The sequence below is a fragment of the Erinaceus europaeus genome, chromosome 15 (assembly GCF_950295315.1).
Source record: "Erinaceus europaeus chromosome 15, mEriEur2.1, whole genome shotgun sequence".
Classification (NCBI taxonomy): domain Eukaryota; kingdom Metazoa; phylum Chordata; class Mammalia; order Eulipotyphla; family Erinaceidae; genus Erinaceus; species Erinaceus europaeus.
In genome coordinates this window covers 51,716,008-51,736,645 of record NC_080176.1, presented here as the reverse complement: position 1 = coordinate 51,736,645, position 20,638 = coordinate 51,716,008, and the positions used below count along the sequence as shown (strand labels likewise).

The following is a 20,638-nucleotide window of genomic DNA, read 5'->3' as shown; positions in this document are numbered from 1 at the left end:
TTGGGGAGCACAGACAGATGGAGAATAGGACCAGACCTAGAGGAAGAGGCTCCTCTGGGCTTCCCCAGGCGCTAGGATCTATGGATGCCATCCACTCACCCTCCCCATGTCTTATAGTAGTTGCCAGGGTTACAGAGCTTGTGGAGAGTATGTGTCTGGGAAGAGGAGGGAGAGGGAAGAGCAAAGGAACTTGGGAGCTCAGGTCCTGGCATTGTGTGTGTGTGTGTGCACTGGAGAAAAATACATCACTGGATCTCAGTTTCCTCATCCGCACAGTGGAAATATTAGGAGCACCTGCTCCACCTGTGAAGGGACTGTATTTGAGGAAGTGTTTCAGCATTGTCATTTTCCTTTTTTTTTTAATTCTCCTGTACTCATTGAGACACTGAACTTCATTTTTCTTTTTCTTTCTTTTCTTTTCTTTTTTTCTTTTGTTTTTGTATTTATGTACTTATTGGATAGAGACAGCCAGAAATCTAGTGGGAAGGGGATGATAGAAAGGGAGAGAGGGTGCCCGGGTGGTGGCTCACCTGGTTGAGTGCACATGTCCCAGTGCACAAAGACCTGGGTTCGAACCCCCACTCCCCACCTACAGGGTGAAAGCTTCACGAGTGATGAAGCAGGGCTGCAGGTGTCTCTCTGTCTCTCTCCCTCTCTGTCTCCCCCTCCCCTCTCAATTTCTCTGTCTCTATTTAATAATAACTAAATAAATTTAATTATAAAAAAGAGGGAGAGAGAAAGAGAGACACTTGCAACACTGCTTCACTATTTGCAAAGCCTTCACCCTGAAGGTGGGGACTGGGGACTCAAACCCAGGTCCTTGCACATTGTAATGTGTACTCAACCAGGTGAGCCACCACCCAGCCCCTGCCATTTTCTCTCTCTCTCTCTCTCTCTCTCTCTCTCTCTCTCTCTCTATATATATATATATATATATATATATATATATATATATATATATTGTCACCACAGTTTTGGTGGACTCAAGGCCAGCACAAGGAATCCAGCACTCCTGGAAATCAATCGATCAATCAATCAGTCTCTCTTTCTGGACAGAGAGAAATTGAGAGGGAAAAAGGAGATAGAAAGGGGGAGAGAAAGACACCTATAACACTGTTTCACCGCTCATGAAACTTTCTCCTGCAAGTAGGGACTGAGGGATTGAACCTGGGACTTGAGAATGGTTATGTGTGTGCTCTACTGGATGCAACACTGCCTGGTCTCAGCACTAGCATTTTCATCTTTGTTGCTGTTTTGGGTGAGTCTGGGCTGCAGCCACAGGCTGGAGCACTGCAGAGCCCAGTCAAGTGAGCCTGCCTGCTGGGGGCAGGGATAGGGAACAGCAGAGGGGCTGTGATGTGGTTCATTTCATGAAGGAACTGGGGTCCATTGAGCCTGGGAGTCCAGTCAGACCTTGGCAGAACCCAGGATGCTGTGACTGAGAGGGCTTCATGGAGCCAAGGAAAGTCAGAGTAGGGAGTGATCACAGGTACTGCCACACCACCTGCAATCAGGGGTGATGGTGCTGCTGGTGTGGGCTGGGGGCTGAGGAAGGAGTTTAAGGATGGGAACAGGAGGAAGTGGAATGTGTGTACTTATGTTGGTCACTATCACTCCCTTATGCCTCAAGCCCTTGTCACTTTTGCATGACTGCCTTCTGACCCAGGACACCTGCCCCTTAGGGAGTAAATAATTCAAACTCTTAGGAGTCCTCTCTACCCCACCCTCTGTGTTCATAGGACACTCGTTCCATCCTTTGTGAGGATTCCTGGAGGTCAGTCCCTGGTCTTCTGCACCCACCACCATCTCCACCCTCAATGCTCAATGACCTCATGGGTTTATTTATTCACTGAACAGCTACTACACCAAGCACTGCAGGCACTGGACATTCCTTTCCCAACAGGAAGGCTTTTCTCCCCAGAGGCTCCTCCAAGCTGTGCCTCAGGCTCCGGCTCCTAGGCCACAATGATCCTTTGTTTGCTGGTGCCCTTCATGCTGAAAACCTCCTAAACCTGGTCCTTGACCCCCTATCACTGGTGGAGGGCCTGGCTCCCAGGAGGGCAACAGAGCCTGTCACACCAGGCTGCAGATGGAGCCAGACCCAGGCCCTTAACCCTGGTGTGGCTGGTGATGCCTGAATCTCCCAGCAGCCACTGCTGGTTTCTAGGCACTGGTTCTCAGTCATGAGAAGGATGAGTCCAGAAAGCTTGGCCCTGATTGTGCCTCATTTGTCAGAAGGCAGCTCAGTGTGCAGCCTGTGTGTGAGGGGGTGAAGGGGTAGTGAGGCCTGAGCAGAGAGCAGAGGAAGCCTCTTGACTCAAGGTGGTAGTGATCACCTTGGTGACAGCACAGACTGAGGTCATCAGCAGGTCCCCCCTTTATTTTTTTCACCACTCCCATCCCAAAGGTCTGTGTCCCCACCCCTACCCCCATAACCACTATAGTTCTTCCACAATCTTGAAAATAGGTTGCCATTTTGTTTTGTTTTGTTTTTCACACTTGTATATTCAATTGTCTATATTCTGCATATGAGTGAAACCAGTTGTCCCTCGCCTCCTTACTTGCTTCACTGAGCATCATATTCTCCAATTCTGTCCACTCTACCCCAAAGGACACAATATCATCCCTTTTTATTGCTGGATAGTACTCTGTTAGGTAGATGCCCCACAACTTTTTTTTATCCATTCATCTGTTGAACGCATTTTGGTTGTTTCTAGGTTTGTATTATTGTGAAGAAAGCCACTATGAACATGGGGCTGCTTATATTCCTTCGAATTAGTGTTATATCTTTTGAGTAGTGGAATTGTTAGTCATATGGCATTTCCATTTGTATTTGTTTAAGGGTTCTCCACACTGTTCTCCAGAGTGGCTGCACCAGTTTACATTCCCACCAACAGTGTAGTAGAGTTCCTCTCTCTCCACATCCTCTCCAACATTTATCCTCTCTTGTTTTATTGGCAGATACTCAGATCGAACTCAGAAGTCTAGACTAAGACAGTTCATGCCAATGCACACAGTGGGGCTCCATGTAACTTGGTGGGAGAGAGCAGGAAGTTACCTTACTTTGCATCAATCCAGGCAGACCTCTTGGAGAAGGCTGGGGAGCAACTCAGGGTCCCCCAGAATTTCCCTAGTGGCCAAGGTAATGCAAAGGGAAGCCTGGCTTCTCAGGACCACCCAGGCTGGTGCGGCTTCATCTAAATCCAGTGTTACTAGGGGTCCTCTGATGTCGCTGAGGATGGGCTGGGGAGAAGCTCCTTCCTCCCAGCTGGATCGCAAGGCTTAGCAGGACTGATGGTCAGAAAAACCCAACAACTGCATCCATTGAGCATGTCTTGTGCCTGATACTGTGCCAAAAGCCTCGTGTATCCTGGTGCAGTCTGTCCTTACAGCAGCTCTAGGATGTGAGGTAGATGCAATTCCTCTCCCTTTTTTGGCAAATAGAAAAGCAAAGGCCCAAGGAGGGTGCATGACTTGGTCCTAAAGTTGCAGAAACAGACTTTGACAAGCAGCCTCAGTTACCATCGGGGCCACACCTCTGCCTAGCCCCTCCTGTTGAGTTGACAGAACTCCTCCCTGATCTGAAATGGAGGTAGAACCAGGAGCTTCTCACCTTTCAGACTCAGCGCCTGAGGCCTTAGCACCCACTGAGATTATCTTCAGGGACAACAGATGGCACTGGGGTCTAGAGCCCCCCAGGGAGTCCCATGCCCCCCACAAGAAACAAACAGCTTGAGATTCTAGAGGCTTCCACATGGGAGAGTCCTCAGGGCTCTAGGTTCTGCAGATGTGTGAAGGCTGGCATCTGGCATGTCATCATCACACAGCTTCATCATTAGTTCCACCCAGGGACGAGGGCTCCAGAGCAGGAGAAAAGCCTTCAGGGACATTCTCCATGAACTTCTGGCATTTCACCCCCACTTTCTAAAAACTATTGCCCTCAAATCTCTAGAGTTCCAATGGAAAGCGTCCCTGGTGGGGCCAGGTAGTGGTGCACCTCAGTGAGCGCACACATTATAGTGCACAAGGACCCAGGTTCAAGCTTCTGGTTCCCAACTGGAGGGGGGAAGCTTTGTGAGTGGTGAAACAGTGCTGCGGGTGTTTCTCTGTCTCTCTTCCTCCTTTCTATCTCTTCCTTCCCTCTAGATTTCTGACTGTCTAAATCCAATAAATAAATAAATATTTAAAAAAAACTAAAAACTGGAAAAAAAGAGAAGAAAGTGTCACTGGTTGCTTTGTACCCTCCTGGCCCTACATCCTCTAGTTGGCTGGGTCACCCACTGCCCACTCTCTAACTGTAGAGCTCAAGGCCATCCCCTCCCTGGACTCAGCTCCACTGCGAGCCCCAAGCCCTTCCTCAGCAGCTGGAGGGAAGAGAACAGTAAAAGTCTATTGCAGCAATAAAAGGCATTAGCCATCTGAACACTCATCCACAGTGCCCCAACAGCCGTCTACCCTTAAGCAGGAAATATCGCTTAATGCCTACGGTAATGTGGGAATCAAATTTTGAAAATTAAACCGGAATTTGAGCATTAGCGCCAGGGTGCTGGCATTTGGCATGTCAAATGGGGCTGCTGCCACCCGCTTCCTCCTCCCTCAGGGACCCACTCACCCTGCATGTCAGCACAATGCTCCCTGTAGATCTGAGGGGACCTCTAAGGCTCTGCCCTAAAATAGCCCTTATAGGCAACCACCCTAGACCTGCTGTCACAGGTTTGTTTTGGTTTTCTGGCCTCTCCTTTGAAAGTGCAACATCTTCCAGCCTCAACCCCATCTTGCCCTGCTCTCCCGAGTGAATGAGTAAGTGGGGAGTCTGTCTCCTGGGGATAGGGTTTGGGGAAACCATGAATCTCTGGCAAGCCTACCTGCTCCTTTTTCATGGATTCCTGTAACCAGGCAGTGTCAGTTTTGATCAGTTGGGGAACAAGCTCAGAGTTAGACTGAGGTTCTAGGAAAATGAAAGATTTCCCCAGGCCAGAGGAATGGGAGGTTTATGGATTGATAGAAGAAGCAGACAAGAGGTAGCTGAGTAAAAAAAGTAAGTCAAACTGTCCCAGGATCACTATTGTACCAACTCTGCTAGAGGCACAAGCTTTTTCAGAACAGGAAAAAAATGGGTAACCAAAGGATTGTCCAGGGCCAGGCAGTGTAGTAGCCAGATGAGCACACAAGCTGCCATGTGCAAGGACCCAGGTTCAAGTCCCTGCTGACCACCTACAAAGAGGATGCTTCATGAACAGTGAAGCAGACCTGTAGGTGTCTTTCTGTCTGTCTGTCTCTCTGTCTCTCTCTCCCTCCCTATCTCCCCATCCCTTTTCAGTTTTCAACTTCTCTCTGTCCTACCCAATAGAATACAGAGAAAAATTAAAAATGAAAGAAAAAATGGTTGCCGGGAGCAGTGAAATAGTCATGCAGGCACCCAGTCGTTACCCTGGTGGCAATAAAAATAAAATAAAATATGTTGTCCACTGCTTTGCAACCTTTGTTCAAACCCTATTGTAGCACCTATCAACCCAGCCCACCTCCTCCCAGAAGCTTTCAGAATATAGCCATCTTCAGCTCAGCCTCCCCCAGCTGGTCCTTTCTAGCCTGCAGTCCAGAGCCATTGCCAGTGATAACTAGACCTGTGCTCTATCTCAGAGGGTTAGGGATGGGGGTCCGCTGTGGTAGAGACTCCTGGGCCTAAGACTGGGTTCTCCAGGCCTCATATACATTACTGATTATGGAAATCCAAAAGAACTCCCAAGAATCACCTCAGACTCTTGTTTAGCAAAGTCCAGGCATACAGTAGGCATTCAATAGATGCTAACTGAAGGAGGGACCAGAGCCAGGAGGTTGTCAGGTGCTCTGGTACAGTCCTTCTGACTCTGAATCGAGTACTTTTTCCATGCAAAGTGAGTTATTTGTTCACGTCCTTCACCCACAGCTCTTTGGAGCACGAGGGGTGTGGCTGAGTAGAGACTGTGCCTTCTCCCCAGATTTTCTGGAGCGTCACATACCTGCATCCAGGAATCCAAGAATTAGGGGTCTGTATCAACACTGGAGGGGTTGAGGAAACTGAGTCATTCTCTAAGACTCTTGAAAAGTTGGTGTCAGAAGCCTCTGGGCCCGTTGGCTCAGGGGCAGAGCAGTGCAACACTGACTGCAGCAAGCAGACACCTGTGGGGGAGCGACAGAGGGTGAGCGCAGGTGTGAGGTGTAGGACCTCCACCCTCTGCAGACCATGAAGGCCACTTGCCTCTTCCACTACTTGCTATGGAAAGCCCACGGTCTGCAGGATCTGCTTCACCTCAGCCAGGGTGTGTGCTCGGCCATAGACTGCCCCCTCTGAGTGGTAGAAAGGAGTTAGAGGGAGTTGGGCAGTGGTATACTCAGTTAAGCACACATAGTACAGCATGCAAGGACCCCACAGGGATTGGGCTTGAGCCCCCAACTCCCCACCTGCGGGGGGATGCTTCACAAGCGGTGAAGCAGGCCTGCAGGTGTCTCTGTTTCTCCCTCTCTGTCTCACCCTCCCCTCTCAATTTCTCTGTCCTGTCCTATAAAATGGGGGGGGGGGGGAATGGCCAACTAAAGAAAGGTTGGTGTCAGAGCCGAGATGCTACAAGGACACCACTGGTCACTTGGCACAGTTTGGGGACAGAACCTTGGAAAGTGACCAGGAGAGGAAGAGGGGGTTCTGCAAGATTATCCATCTCAGCTGGTCCAACCTGGTGGTTTAATTACTACCTCCACTTCCCCTGATGTACTCTTGCCCCCTCTAGGACACACAGCAGTGAGGGGGTCTGGGGAGGGGCTCTTGGTCAAATCAGAGCAGGACAAGTCAAGGGGCACAGTGCTCCACTTCCTCTTCCTCTTGATTTGGGAGCCCTCTGTGACAGTCTACACCACTGTCACACTGTCACTACTCCTGTCATTAGTGTCTGTCCTGGAATTATCTCCAGGAAGCCTAACATCCTCTGTGAAGAAGGCCTACTGACTCCCACTTTACAGACTTGTAAACTAAGGTTGGGGATCAGTTATCCAATAGGAAAGCAGAGGAGCTGGGGCTTGGGTCAGTGGAAGAGCCCATTCTGGAACTTTTGAGCTCTGCTCTAAAAGATCAACCATAGAATCACTCCCTCAGGGACTGGAGAGACAGTATAATGGTTAAGCAAAAAGATCTTCAAGCCTGGGGCACCAGATCTCTGGTTCAGTCCCCAGTACCACCACAAGCCAGAGCTGAGAAAATCACTCAGAATCAAAACAAATAATTAAGGGGCTGATGGTGGCATATTCTGTGGAGCACATACGTCACCATGCTCAAGGACCTAGGTTCAAACCCCCAGTCCCCACTGCAGGGGGAAGTTTCATAAGAGGTAGAGCAGTGCTGTAAATGTCTCTCCTCTGTGTGTATGTCTTTCTCCTGCTCTGTCTCATAAAAAGAAAGGAAAAAGATATGACTGACAGGAATGGTGGAGCTGTGTAGTCACTGAGCCCCAACAATAACCCTGATGGCAAAAATAAGAAAATTAAAAGACTCAATAAGTTTAAGAAAATGGCGATGAGAGGACACAAAGTGAACATATTTGTTTATAAATTCTTATTTATTTACTATTGGATAGGGACAGAGAAATTGAGAGGGAAGGGGAGATAGAGAGGGAGAGAGACAAGAGAGACACCTGCAGCCCTGCTTCACCAATCATGAAGCTTCCTCCCTGCAGGTGGAGAACAGGGGCTTGAACCCAGGGCCCTTGCACCCTGTAGTGTGTGCTTAACTAGGTGCACTACCACCTGGCCCCAAAGTGAACATATCTGAAACTCAAACATTTCAAGTTTTGTTGAGTTCATGCGTCGTTGCAAGAAGTGCACCTGAAGTTAAATCTCCTTGGTTTCTTACAGCTGAACAGAATGGCAAGGCTGTCAAGTTTCCCTGGGAAAATCCAAGTGGGCAGGAAGATGGGGAGCCTGACCCCTTCTACGCTTGAGAAGTTGTCAGGAAGGAAGAGCTCAGGCAGAGCAGCAGTAAGAACAGAGGCAGAGGGAGTCGGGCGGTGGCGCAGTGGGTTAAGCGCACGTGGCGCAAAGCACAGGGACCGGCGTAAGGATCCCGGTTCAAGCCCCCGGCTCCCCACCTGCAGGGGAGTCGCTTCACGGGCGGTGAAGCAGGTCTGCAGGTGTCTATCTTTCTCTCCCCTCTCTCTCTGTCTTCCCCTCCTCTCTCTATTTCTCTCTGTCCTATCCAACAACAAAGCAACGTCAACAATGGCAATAATAACCGCAATGAGGCTGCAACAACTAGGGCAACAAAAAGGGGGGAAAAATGGCCTCCAGGAGCAGTGGATTCATGGTGCAGGCACCGAGCCCAGCAATAACCCTGGAGGAAAAAAAAAAAAAAAAAAGAACAGAGGCAGAATGGAGAACTGGCAGTAAGCAGGGTATTTCAGGGGAGTGGAGGAAAGAATTAGTAAAAGAAAAAAAAAATCCTGGCAAAAAGAAAGTGGCTGGATAGAAAGGCACGTGTGGATGAATTTTAATGCAATCAAAAAGCTGTCATAATGCTAATAAAGGAATATATTCAGACGTCAGAAGAGAAGGCACTGATCTGCAGTGCTGGCATTTAAATCAGCTCAGCGGAGGAGGTGACTTCTCTCTTCCTTTTTTCTCTCCCCAGGGAAATGGATTTTTAAGCAGAAGGGCCAGGGACTAGCAGGATGCAGGGCCCGCTTCTCTGTCTTTCCAGAAAGGTACTGGGGTTGACAGAAACAGAGCAGCCAGGGAAGTAGCCATCTGTGACCCCAAAAGAAGTTTTAAAAACTCAAGCCCACCTCCATCCCCACCTGCAGGGGGAAAACTTCACTAGTGGTGAAGCAGGGCTGCAGGTGTCTCTCTTGTCTCTCTCCCTATCTCCCCCTTCTCACTCAATTTCTGGCTGTCTTTATACAATAAGTAAATAAAGTTAATTTTAAAAATAGGAGATTTGGTGGTAGTGCACCCAGTTAAGCACACATACTGTGCAAGGACCTGCACAAGGATCTGGGTTTGAACACCTGCTCCCCCCCTGCAGGGGGACCTCTTCACAAGGGATGAAACAGGTCTGTAGGTATCTTTCTCTTCTTTCTCTCTCTATCTATCTATCTATCTCCCCCTCTTTTCTCAATTTCTCTCTGTCTTATCCAATAAAATGGAAAAAAATGCCGCCAGGAGCAGCGGATTCATATTGCTAATACTGAGCCTCAGCTGTAACCCTGGAGGGAAAAAAAGGCGGGGGGGGGGCAGGCAATGGCATACGTGGTTAAGTGCTCACATTACAGTATGCAAGGACCCAGGTTCAAGCTCCTGGTCCTCACCTTCAGGGGGAAAGTTTCATGAATGGTAAAGCAGAACTGCAGGTGTCTCTCATCTCTCTCCCTCTCTATCTTCCCCTCCTCTCTCAATTTCTCTCTGTCTATATCCAATTATATATATATATATTCAGGCCCACTATAGTAAAGTGTGTCTGTTATTTCTGGGAGTTGAGTACAAGCCCCTAACCCATGCCTCTCTTTTATCCTCTCTTCTCTTGCTCTGTTTCCTTCCACCCATCATCTCAACCATTTTTCCTCTCCTTCTGCTTCTGACGCCATATCTTCTTCCCTTCCCACCTCACTCTTACCATCACTAATTTCTTTTCCTTCCTCTTGGCTTCCCAGCTTCTACTCCTCAAGTTCAGGATTTGAAGTTGGTGGGCTCTGGAGATGAGGTGGGAGCACACCCAGCCCTGTTGTCACCCCAAGATCCAGAACAATCACTCTGGCAGGTGGTGTTGTTGCTGTGTGTGTGTGTGTGTGTGTGTGTGTGTGTGTGTGTGTGTGTGTGTGTGTGTGATGGTGAACCGTGACTGCCTCATTCACAGTCATTTTCACAAAAAATTGGGGAACCCTGTGAATCAAGCAAAGCAAACTGTATTTAGTGAAATAAGACAGAACCTTTGTGCAGACACACAAGAGTCACAGAAGAAAATTTTTCCTGGTGCTTTTTAAAGATTTTTATTTATTTATTTATTCCCTTTTGTTGTCCTTGTTGTTTTATTGCTGTAGTTATTGATGTTGTTGTTGTGGGATAGCTCCTGGTGCTTGTTATCCCAATTCCTGTCTCTCCTGGAATAAGTGTTTCGTTATTCCATTCTCCAGTGGTTCTCTGTCCCCCACGTTGTTCTCTCAGGACTAAGACCCCTTTGACACCTATCCCATGTCCCGAAGGTGTCTCTAACAGTAGGACTGGGCTCCAGAGCTTGGACTGAAGTTTACTAGTGCCGAAGGGCATAGCTGGCATCCCCTGGCCCGACCTGGTAACAGGAACTGGCCAGGATGCCCTGAACACAGGGCTGTCTCACCACCAAGAACTTGCCCATTGCTCAGAGGGCTATGTGAGAGGGTGCAGGTTCCCTTTGCTTTAGGGCCTATAGAGACCCACCGTGGACAAGGCTGCCTGCTGTTTGGGTTGTGCAGCCTGGGATGGGGGTGATGCCACCATGGGCTACTTTTGGCTATATAACAAGTTAGCTCCAAACTGAGCAGTGTGAAGTGGCCCTTTATTATACTCGCAGGTTCATTGGGGTGGGAACAAGGGCACAGCAGGAGCTGTGCCAGGAGGTCTAGACCTTACCTGGAAGCCTCTAAGGCCAGCAGCTGGAGCCTCTGAGGCCTGGCTAGCTTCCAACTAGGCAGTCCTGACTTCCTTCCCATGGGGACTCTTATGGGCCTGTAGGGACTCTGGGCCTATTTCCACAGACCAAACACTGCACACCCACCTACATACATACACACAAAAGCTAGCCAAGAGCAAGGTTATTCCTCCTGTGTTGTAGCTTTGGAAGTCAGTGGCCATCACTCTTCCAGTCTTTACTGGTTTGAGCACTCAGGAGCCCTGCCCAGGTTCAAGGGGAGAGAACACAGGGCACCTGTAGGAAGAGTGAAAGTCTCATTGATAGAAGTGTTGCAAGAGTTCACTGGTTGGGGAATCCCTTTGCAGTCACAGACCCACACAGCTATAGTGATCCTGGCGACCCTAAGCAGACAGCTGAGACACATCAACAAATCACTCACCACTAAGGACAGAGCAACTAGGGGAGCCCAAGTTGGAGGCAGATTCCCCAAAAGCGGTCAGAGCTGAACTATGCAACATGAACAGAAAGGGGAAGGGGCGGACGCTAGACTGGGGCAGAAGCTAGACGGGGGCAGAAGCCTATGAGACAGGGAGTGGCACCGGGCATGCTCTCATTACATAACTCTGCACTGGCTCCAGCTACTGTAGATCTTTCCCCAGGGAGCCCACGGGATGGGGGACTTAGAGGGGAAGGAACTCCTCCTGCAAAGCAGTTATCAACACTCCTTTGAGTTCTCAGTGAGGAGCTGAGACAGGAAATGAAGGAGAGGTAGAAAGACAGGCCTGGATGAGGAGTAGCATTAAACTGAATCCTAAAAGGATTCAGTCTTGTGTGGAGCAAAGTTGGCATGTGCAAAGGCCCTGGGAAGCCTAGCCTGATGTGGGTTAATTTGGGGGTGAAGGAGATTGACTGAGTGAGCTCCAGTGGGCCTATTCAGTCTGTGTAGGCAGCCCTCCAAGCAGGAGGGAGCAGGGCCGCTGCAATCCTCCCGCTGAACACAATTCCCTCTCCCTTGTCCCCTGCCTCTGCTCTCGCTAAGCCCTCTCCCCTCCCCGGCCCCTCTAGCTTTGTCCCACCCCATGACTCCCTGCACCCCCTCCAGCTCTGAGCCCGTGCCACCGCCCCGCTTTGGCCAGCTTCCCTCTCTGCCCCCCAAAACCTTCCCTTCTGGCTCTGCCCTCCTCCCCACATCCCGGGCCTGCCCCCGCATAGCCCGGCTCCCCGACCCCGGTAAGCATCTCCTAATTTTGTTCCAGAAGATAGAAAACTCTTCGTGGGCATGCTCAACAAGCAGCAGTCGGAGGACGATGTGCGCCGCCTCTTCGAGGCCTTTGGCAACATCGAGGAGTGCACCATCCTCCGTGGGCCCGACGGCAATAGCAAGGGTGCGTGGGGTTGGGATGCGGGGGTGGGGGGGAAGGGCCCTGAGGGAGTGCGGGGTGAGAGGCTCTGAGGGGTTGCGCAAAGGAGTGCGGGGGGGGGGGGGGGGCGCCTGAGGGGATGCGCCGGGAAGGAGCGCCCGGAGGGACCCTGCGGCAGGGCCCTCGGGGCGGAGCCATGGGGTCAAATTAAACCCGGAGCGAGCTCATCGGGGGTGTGGCCTTGCTGGGGCCCTTGGGGTGGCGCCTTCCAGCGGGTCCTTCTGGCCCCCTCTGGAAGGAGCCATCGGGAAGGTCCTCTTGGTCGGACTCTACTCTCTGGGCGGAGGGGTCCTCTGGGAGGGATCCTCAGAACGGGGTCTTCCGAGCGGGGCCGTCAGGGAGGGGTCTTCTGGGAGGGGTCCTGGGGCGGGGCTGCATGGGCGGGGCCGTCGGGGCAGGGTCCTTGGGGAGGGGTCCTCTGGGTTCCTGGGGAGGGGTCCTCCGGAAGGGATCCTGGAGCCGAGCCGTCGGGGCGGGGTCCTGGGGAGGGGTCCTGTGGGCGGGGCGGGGCCTGCAGAACCCTTCACTGAGGGCGGGGTCCCGAGCTGCAGGGCTCTGGATGGACCTGGTGTTTGACTAGGTGGCAGCTCTGGGGTACTTTCAAGTGTCCCGCCTGTCCAGGGCTTTCTCTGTCTCTGTTTCTCCGTGTGTCTCTCTCAGTCTCTGTGTCTCACCCACTGTGCTTTCACCTGAACCTCCTCCCTCGGGCGTCCGAGTGTCCTGGCCCCGCTTCCTCTGGGCCCAGTCTCAGCCTCCCATCTCAGCCTCCCCGTCTCCCCAGGGTGCGCCTTCGTGAAGTACTCCTCCCACGCCGAGGCGCAGGCCGCCATCAACGCGCTGCACGGCAGCCAGACCATGCCGGTGAGTGGGCGCCCGGGGCAGGGGCAGGGGCCTCCACCTCTCCCCTTGCCCTCTGCCGCCCTGCCCATGCCCAGCCTTCCCAGGACACCCTTGTCCCAAGTCAAGGGACTTGCCTACAAGTCAAGGGACGCCTAACCCTGGAGATGGGAAGGAACCTGTCCGAGGGCACCCAGTTAGAAGATGCCCCTAGGGGGTGGGAGGTGGTGGTGTGTAGCGGTGGCAAGATCCAGCACACGTAGGGCCTAGTGGGCTCAGGCCAGGGCCATGGGCAGCTGGGAGCCCGGGTGGCTCGGCCAGCTGTGCCTCACCAGCGCTCCTGGCCGCAGGGAGCGTCCTCCAGTCTGGTGGTCAAGTTCGCCGACACTGACAAGGAGCGCACGATGCGACGAATGCAGCAGATGGCCGGCCAGATGGGCATGTTCAACCCCATGGCCATTCCGTTTGGGGCCTACGGAGCCTATGCGCAGGCAGTAAGTAGGGGCGCAGCTGGGCAGAGTCAGGGTTTGATGGTGGTGGTGGGGGGAGGTCAATGATATCTATATTTTGGTATTGGATAGATACAGAGAAATTGAGAGCTGTGGGGGAGATGAAGGAAAGAAACAGACACCCACCACTTGTGAAGCTTTCCCCTTGCAGGTGGGCACCAGGGGCTTGAACCAAGGTCCTTGCACGCTGTAATGTGTGTTCTTAGTCAGGTGCACCACCACCTGAGGGGTCAGTGGTTTCTCCAGGCCCCTATAGAGCTTCCCCCCCCCCAAACACACACACAGGACCCCGGAGGAGCAGGGGGGGGCCTAATAGTTCTGCCTGGAACCCTGTTCCTGGCCCAGAAAATTCTGCTCCTACCTTGGAGCGAGAGGAGTGGTTAGGAAGGAACCCCAGGAGCAGAGGCCCAAGGGGATTCAAAGAAGACTCATTCAGAGTTGGCTGCCTGGAGGAGGGGGTTGGTGGAGAGAAGATCTGGAGGCAGGTAGCTAGGTGGGTTGGCCTGCACTTTCACTTACTAGTTAAATGCTAGGAAGCACCACTGGAAAAGGAACTGGAGGGGTCACCAGCCCACCCTTTGCCCAATGCACAGAGGGTGTCGTCACTCTAGCAGGGATCTTGTGAGGTATCCCCCAAACCTTCTACATCCTTCACTTTCTCTCCACACATCTCAGGCCACTAAACCACTAAATTTTTTTGGCCTTTGGGAACTGTTCTACCAGCCTCTCCTGAGCAGCTGGTCCCTAGACTTGAACCCAGGACCTCAACATAGGCAGCACTGAAATTAGCCAGGGTGCTGGCTCTGAAACTGCAAGTTCACCTCACTCATTCAGCGCCAGCCAGCTTTGGCCACTTCCATCAGCTTCCCGAAGTCTCCCTCACCTCCCTGAGAGTGCCGGGTGCTGCAAGTTTTACTTACAGTTCTCCTGTCACTGCTACCAAGAACCCTCCAAGTCAAGGCCGTTTGGATCAGGGATTCGTCATAAGTTAAGCACACACTCGTCCAACACATCTCAAGAGCTTTGGGTGTTTTTCCCAAGATTGGCAGGTCCTTCACAGGGCTGACAGCACACACAGGCCCTTCCACACCCTCTACAATAACTTTATTTTTTTTTTCTCTGTGATGACAGTGGGTTCCAAGGCTGTAGGATGGCAGGGTATAGATCCACACCACACCCACCATTAACGTTCTGTGTCCCCACCTTTCTACGACATCTTTAGTTGCTCCAAAGACCATTCCTGTTGAATTCAGCTCTCTCTTAGCAACTTCTCTAATAGCCATGAGGGACTAGGGCAGGAAAGGTCCAGGCCTCTGAGCTCCCAGTGGGGTGCGGGTGGGGAGTTGTGCCTGAGTTCCCCGGGGTTCAGGGCCTGGAGGTCTGGCCTCTCTCCAGGAGCTGAGCCCCCAGTGGGGAGGGCTACCCCCTTGGAAGCGCATGATATTTTTTCCACCCCTTTTGCCCCAGCTGATGCAGCAGCAAGCGGCACTGATGGCGTCCGTCGCGCAGGGAGGCTACCTGAACCCCATGGCTGCCTTTGCCGCCGCCCAGATGCAGCAGATGGCGGCCCTGAACATGAACGGCCTGGCAGCCGCACCCATGACCCCAACCTCAGGTAAGCAGAAGACAGGAGCACAGGGCCTGGCCAGGCAGGAGGGCAACTGGACCCATTTTGGCTAGCAAATGGGCCATCCTGTGGCCAGAGCTCAGGGTCTCTCTAGGCCCCAGCAGTTCTTGCCCCCAGGCATTTTTGTCTCAAACATGCCCTAGTTTTGGAGACAAAGGGGAGACAGGACACAGGCCTCAGGCACTTTATGAAAGGACTCCAAGGTGATGAGAATGTCACTTGAGCTGTAGTGACATCAGGAAGCAGTTCACCTTGGCCTCTATTATAGCTACCCAGAAAGAAACCAGCACGAAAGCATCTCGTTTGGAATCTGACTGGGGGGAGGGGGGGAAAGGGGGTGTAGGTTCGCTCTTGGTCTGCCAGTCTCCCCGGCTGTTGGAAGAACTGAGGTCAAAAGCGGCCCCCCTGGGTCCTGGGGCAGCTCAGCGTGTGGAGGGCAAAGTGTGCAGGGAGACAAGCACTCAGTCAGCCCTGGGAAAAGCCTCGGAGGGCAATTCGTTTATTGAGAGAGAAAGCAGGTACATATACCCCTTGCCCAGGTATTAAGCACAGAGCAACACAATGCCTAGCCGCATGTTGACCTATAAACTATTTGATCACAAATGAAGAATTACCATACAGGGTTTGATCTTCACAATGCATATTTCCCCAGGGTAAATTGCAGGCACCTCAGGGTAAAGTACAGGCATTTCAGAGGAAGGGGAAGGGGGTAATTGAGCAAGAACATCTTTCAAGTTAGGCCAAACACAATGTACAGTAAATCATGGCCTTTGTTTTAAGGAGAGAGGAGAGGCATGTGAAGAAAGGTAGCCCTCATTCCAGAGAAGCCATCCTTCACTAGTTCAATAGGTCAGGGGAACCTGCCTATTGAAGGGAGAGTTGGGGGTCAACCCACTTGGATTTCATGGAAACAACAGCCTGGACTTCCCGGGACAGTGGGCCCCACTCTCCAAGAGGGGGGGGAAGCCCTGTTCATTCTGAGGCCTTGTTTGGTCCCTGGATCCAGCACAGAGGAGCCCCCTTCTTTCCATTTTGCTTCAACCCAACTCTGAGTCACTGATTCCAACATAAACACAGATTGTAACAGTGAGAGTTATAGAAGGATGAGGGGTTTGGAAGTAGTCCTGCTCATAAAACATGTTTTTAATTACATCTTGGCTATTTTTCAATTCAGTGATTCTCAACCAGGGGCAGTGGTACCCCTTCCCCTCTTAACCTTCCCCCCAGCACACACTCACCATCTGGACATGTCCAGAGATGGTTTTAATTGTCACAACAAGGGGGTTGTCCCTTGGCTCTAGTAGATCCTAGCTACCATTAAATATGTGCCATACACAGGACAGTTCCCCACAACAAAGGAATATCTGAGCTCCAAATGTCAAAAGTAGTAAAGCTGGAAAATTCTTGTTTATTCCCAAGGATTGGTCAAGCTTCCTGGGCATTCTGCTTCCAGACCATAAAAGCAACCTTCTTGACGTCTAGGAACTGTTCTTCTTTCAGAAAAAGCTGCAGGAGGTTGTGTCTAGGTCTCACTTAAGCTCTGTGCCAAGATTCTGACCTCTGATTGAAGGACACTCCTGAGCCAAGTCCAGCCTGAGGTCCTTACCTACCAAAAGGTCTTGCTCCTAACTTCTGGGCCCCCATTGTGCCATCTACAGCTTGAGTCCCACCCATCTGGCCAAGGGTAGGACTTGTCATCTGGCCCTAGCTTAACCCCCTTCACAATAATCACCACCATTACCTTAAGCGGAAGAAGCAATTGAGATTAATTTCTTAACGAATTTGAAATCTTTTATTATTATTATTAATTTATTTTTACTTATTTATTATTGGATAGAAACAGAGAAATTGAAAGGAAAGAGGGAGACAGGGAGAAAGACAGAGAGACACCTGCAGCCCTGCTTCAGCACTCATGAAGCTTTCCCTGTGCAGGTGAGGACCAGGGACATGAACCAAAGTTCCTGTGTGCTGTAACATGTGCACTTAACCAGGTGTCCCACCGCCTGACCCCCTGGGTCTGAAATCTGAAAAAGGCTGTATCTCTCCATGAAAGGCAATGCCAGACTTAAGATTTTCTCCACCCAAGTAAAGAAACTCCTTAGTGAGGAGTCATGTCAGCCATTCAGTGATACAGATAAGAGAACAGAGCCAGCAAGTCTAACCATTGGAGAAAATGGTCTATATGCTATAGATGCAAGTCTGAGTGGTCACTGGTCAAGGATGTCCTCCTGGGTAGGCGGGATTTGGACTCCACCATGAAGAATGAGTATAACTGGGAGCTGAGAATTACTCCATACTAATAGTATCCCAGACATACTAGATCAACTTGATGTGTGGGTTTCAGGTCTGTCCCCAGATCCTTGGAAGCAGCAGAGTGGAGCATCATGCTTGGGCACCCCTTAACTTTGTTCTTCTTGCCTCCTCTCCTCTGTCCCTCCCTCCCTCTGAAATCCAGGTGGCAGCACCCCTCCGGGCATAACTGCACCAGCCGTGCCTAGCATCCCATCTCCCATTGGAGTGAATGGCTTCACCGGCCTCCCCCCACAGGCCAATGGACAACCTGCTGCGGAAGCTGTGTTTGCCAATGGCATCCACCCCTACCCAGGTAAGCTTGTCTGACAGCCCTCTGTCCCCACACAGCACAGCCCACATGCATTCCGTCCCTGCCCTTGCTTGCTTAATGGAATGTGTGGTTCCTGTCCCCTGTGCGCTCCTTGGTGGAACCCCAAATGTGATAAAGCAAGTGACTCTCCACCCCTCCTTCAGGGGCCTCCTGGTGGAATAAAGGACACTAAATTCTCATGGGTGAGAAAGAACCCTCTTTCCCGTAACTCACTTGGGTAGAGAGGCTGGAAACTGTAAATTAACTGAGTGTGAATTTGACCTACATAAGTAAGAGGTCCTTTAGCTTAAAAGCCAAAAGAGCAATCAGATGAATGCTAAGGAGGAAGAGACTATTGGAGAAAGGCTGTGGAAACGTGTAGATTGGCTTTCTGGCCAGTCCATACGTGAAGTCATTCAGTGTATATAACCCCCAGTCAGTGCCCTGGACAGCCCCCAAGTTTTTCATGGTGCACACAGAGAGGCCTGTTGAGAGTTGATCCTCTCAAACTTCCGTGTCTTCTATGGTGACAGTGTTCAGTTGGCATGTGGGAGTTCCTCTCCCTGGTCTTGAGGATGGACTGACATTAGAGCAAGACACTGGACCCCAACAAATCTCTGGTAGAGACTCACAACGGGGGCAACGTAGTAGAGCTGTGAGTAGTGCTCTCTTCCTCCCTGGAGGACAGATGACAAGATTGAGAGTCCCCATAAGTACTGCTAAGTGCTCAGTCTATGCAGGGTGAGAGCCATGGGGTATGGCCCTCTCCCCCAGAAGTCAAAGCCCAATCCTGAACACAATATACATTCCTGAGACCATAAGGCACAACAGAATATACATTAAATATACACTAAAGGACCCCAAGGAACAGCTTCATTGGCTGTAGATACCAACAGAGTTTCCCTGAGGAGGAGGCTTAGATATGACTTTAATAGAAAAATAGACAGGTTCTGCTAGCTGCAGGGTGGGAGGTCACAGTACTGGAGGGGCAACAAAGGAGCATTTCCTGACTTTGAACAGAAGGGTTGCCCTTGCTCCTGCCCCAGCCCTTGCTCCGCAGTCCCCGCACCTTCAGTGCATAGAGGAGAAGCCAGTGGACCCGAGACAGGGAAACAGCAAAGCATTGGAAGATGCAGAATTTCTTTTAAAGCAGACTCCAGGCTGGCAGGAGAGACAGGGGAGGAGCAGGGCAATCTGGAGGTGGGAGAGACTCCAATAATCTCAGGTTCCTGGGCTCCTCCCCACCAGGCTGGTGGGCTGGGAGATACAGTCCCCAGCACATCTGGGTGATTCCAGCCCTCCTCCCTGCTCCCTGCCCACAAGCCCATCTGGATCTCTGGATTCTGACAAACTGGTTCCTTCCCTACCCCCGCCAGCATCTGTGAACTATTTCCCTCATGGAGTTTGGAGCTGCTCCTCTCCCCTCCCCACCCCACCCCCCATTTGTAACAATCTGCCACATCCCATAAACAATTCCCTGCCAGAGCAGGAGGGAGGGGTAGAGGGAAGGGAAGGAGAAAAGTAGTACATTAAAAAAATTAATTTGCCATCTTTAAATGTGGGGTTTGGAGCCGCTGTAATGAGCGAGATCCTTCAAAATGTTGGCTCTCTGGCAGTTACTAATGAGGTCATTAAGCAAAGAAGTGAAGAAGGGGGTCTCAGCCTCACTTCTCTCCACTTCCCAGCCTCAGGTAGCATCTCGACTCTTCCCCCCTTGCTTAGGGGGAATCGTGTCAGAAGCACACAGTGTAGCCTTTACTGCCACATGATGCTCCTGAGGGGGTGGCTTTCCCTGGTGCTAAGGAACCACTGGCTTTCCACCCCTCACGTTGCAGTATTCGCCGAGCACTTGCTAGGAGCGGGCACTGTGCCGGGGGAACCATCACTGCCTGCAGACACAGCAGAGGCATCAGGAGTGAACTTGGTCTTGGGTCTTTTCAATCTCTGTGAGCACGACTCATCTCCCAGCCCTTGGGGTAGACCCCTAAGTGTGGCCAGCACTCCTTGAGCATCTGAGGCATAGCCTAGAAGAAGACCCCTGTGCTTTGTGCAAAAGCCTCGTGCAAGGCAGGAGGGTGGGGTGGGGGAGGGGAGTCCTCTCTTTGAACAGGTTGTAGGTGGCCCAGAAAAACTGGTGATAAGATGAGTTCTTCCCCTTTTATTTCCCCCAGCTTGGATCTACTCCCTCCCAACTTTTTTGCTGAGAGTTATTGAGGAGGAAACCACCCTCCCAACTACCTCCAGTCTCCTTCTGTGACCCCTCCCCTGCCAACTGACCAATTGCTGCCTGCATCTCCCAGCCTGGGGCTGAGCTAGGGGTGTGGGGAGGGCAGTCACCTACCCACAGGCCTCTGTGCCCTTAGCTGGAGAAGGAGGGACCCCAGTAAGATCCAAGCACTCAAAGTCCTTGCCCCAGGCCACACGTACACGCAGTGGCTGGGAAGGGCCATGCATGCAGCCACGGTGCCCTGCCCGTGGGCACGGCGGGGGGAGGGCAGGTTCAGGTGGGCACGGCTGACCTCTACCCCCCTTGGCTCCTCTGCAGCACAGAGCCCCACCGCCGCGGACCCCCTGCAGCAGGCCTACGCTGGAGTGCAGCAGTATGCAGGTCGTTAGTATCTGCGCGTGCCCTCAACTCTCTCCACACCTGGGCACCCATGCCCTCTCCCTCCCCAGGCTGGGCCCTGTGGAGCGGGGAGATGGGAGAACTGTGGAGGGGGGAGATGGGAGCTTCTGTGGAAGGAGGGAGGAGGGAGGGCCACGTGGGTAGAGACCACTTCATCTAGGCTGCCCCCTAGTGGTGACACAGTACAGCAAGTCTCCTGGCAGAGGTGGTAGGCAGTTGAGTCAGGCTGAAGCATTGGCCTGGCTGTGCTGTTGAGGCCAGATCCCTTCCTCGATGATCCATCCAGAGTGCCAAACCACACAGAAACACTGGGAGTGAAGTCAGACTTGGGGTGCCGCCCCCACCCAGCACAGTTTACAAACTGGCCCCCAGGACCTGTGGAGAGAGGC

At 51.8% G+C, this 20,638-nt stretch overlaps 1 protein-coding gene across 40 annotated transcripts in view; it reads left to right on the top strand.

Moving 5' to 3' along the window:
• The window catches only part of CELF4 (CUGBP Elav-like family member 4), a 343,362-nt gene that overhangs the window by 304,237 nt on the left and 18,487 nt on the right, over positions 1–20,638 (top strand). For 16 of the 40 annotated variants that reach the window (XM_060173782.1, XM_060173781.1, XM_060173797.1 and 13 more), the window contains exons 4-9: positions 11,887–12,012; positions 12,830–12,909; positions 13,236–13,379; positions 14,862–15,009; positions 17,477–17,626; positions 20,169–20,234. In XM_060173782.1, the coding sequence (XP_060029765.1) occupies positions 11,887–12,012; positions 12,830–12,909; positions 13,236–13,379; positions 14,862–15,009; positions 17,477–17,626; positions 20,169–20,234 (714 nt within the window). Of the gene's footprint in view, positions 1–11,883; positions 12,013–12,829; positions 12,910–13,235; positions 13,380–14,861; positions 15,010–17,476; positions 17,627–19,458; positions 19,570–20,168; positions 20,235–20,638 lie in introns of all 40 variants that reach the window. The other 24 variants (XM_016190473.2, XM_060173775.1, XM_060173772.1 and 21 more) reach the window with 3 other exon arrangements.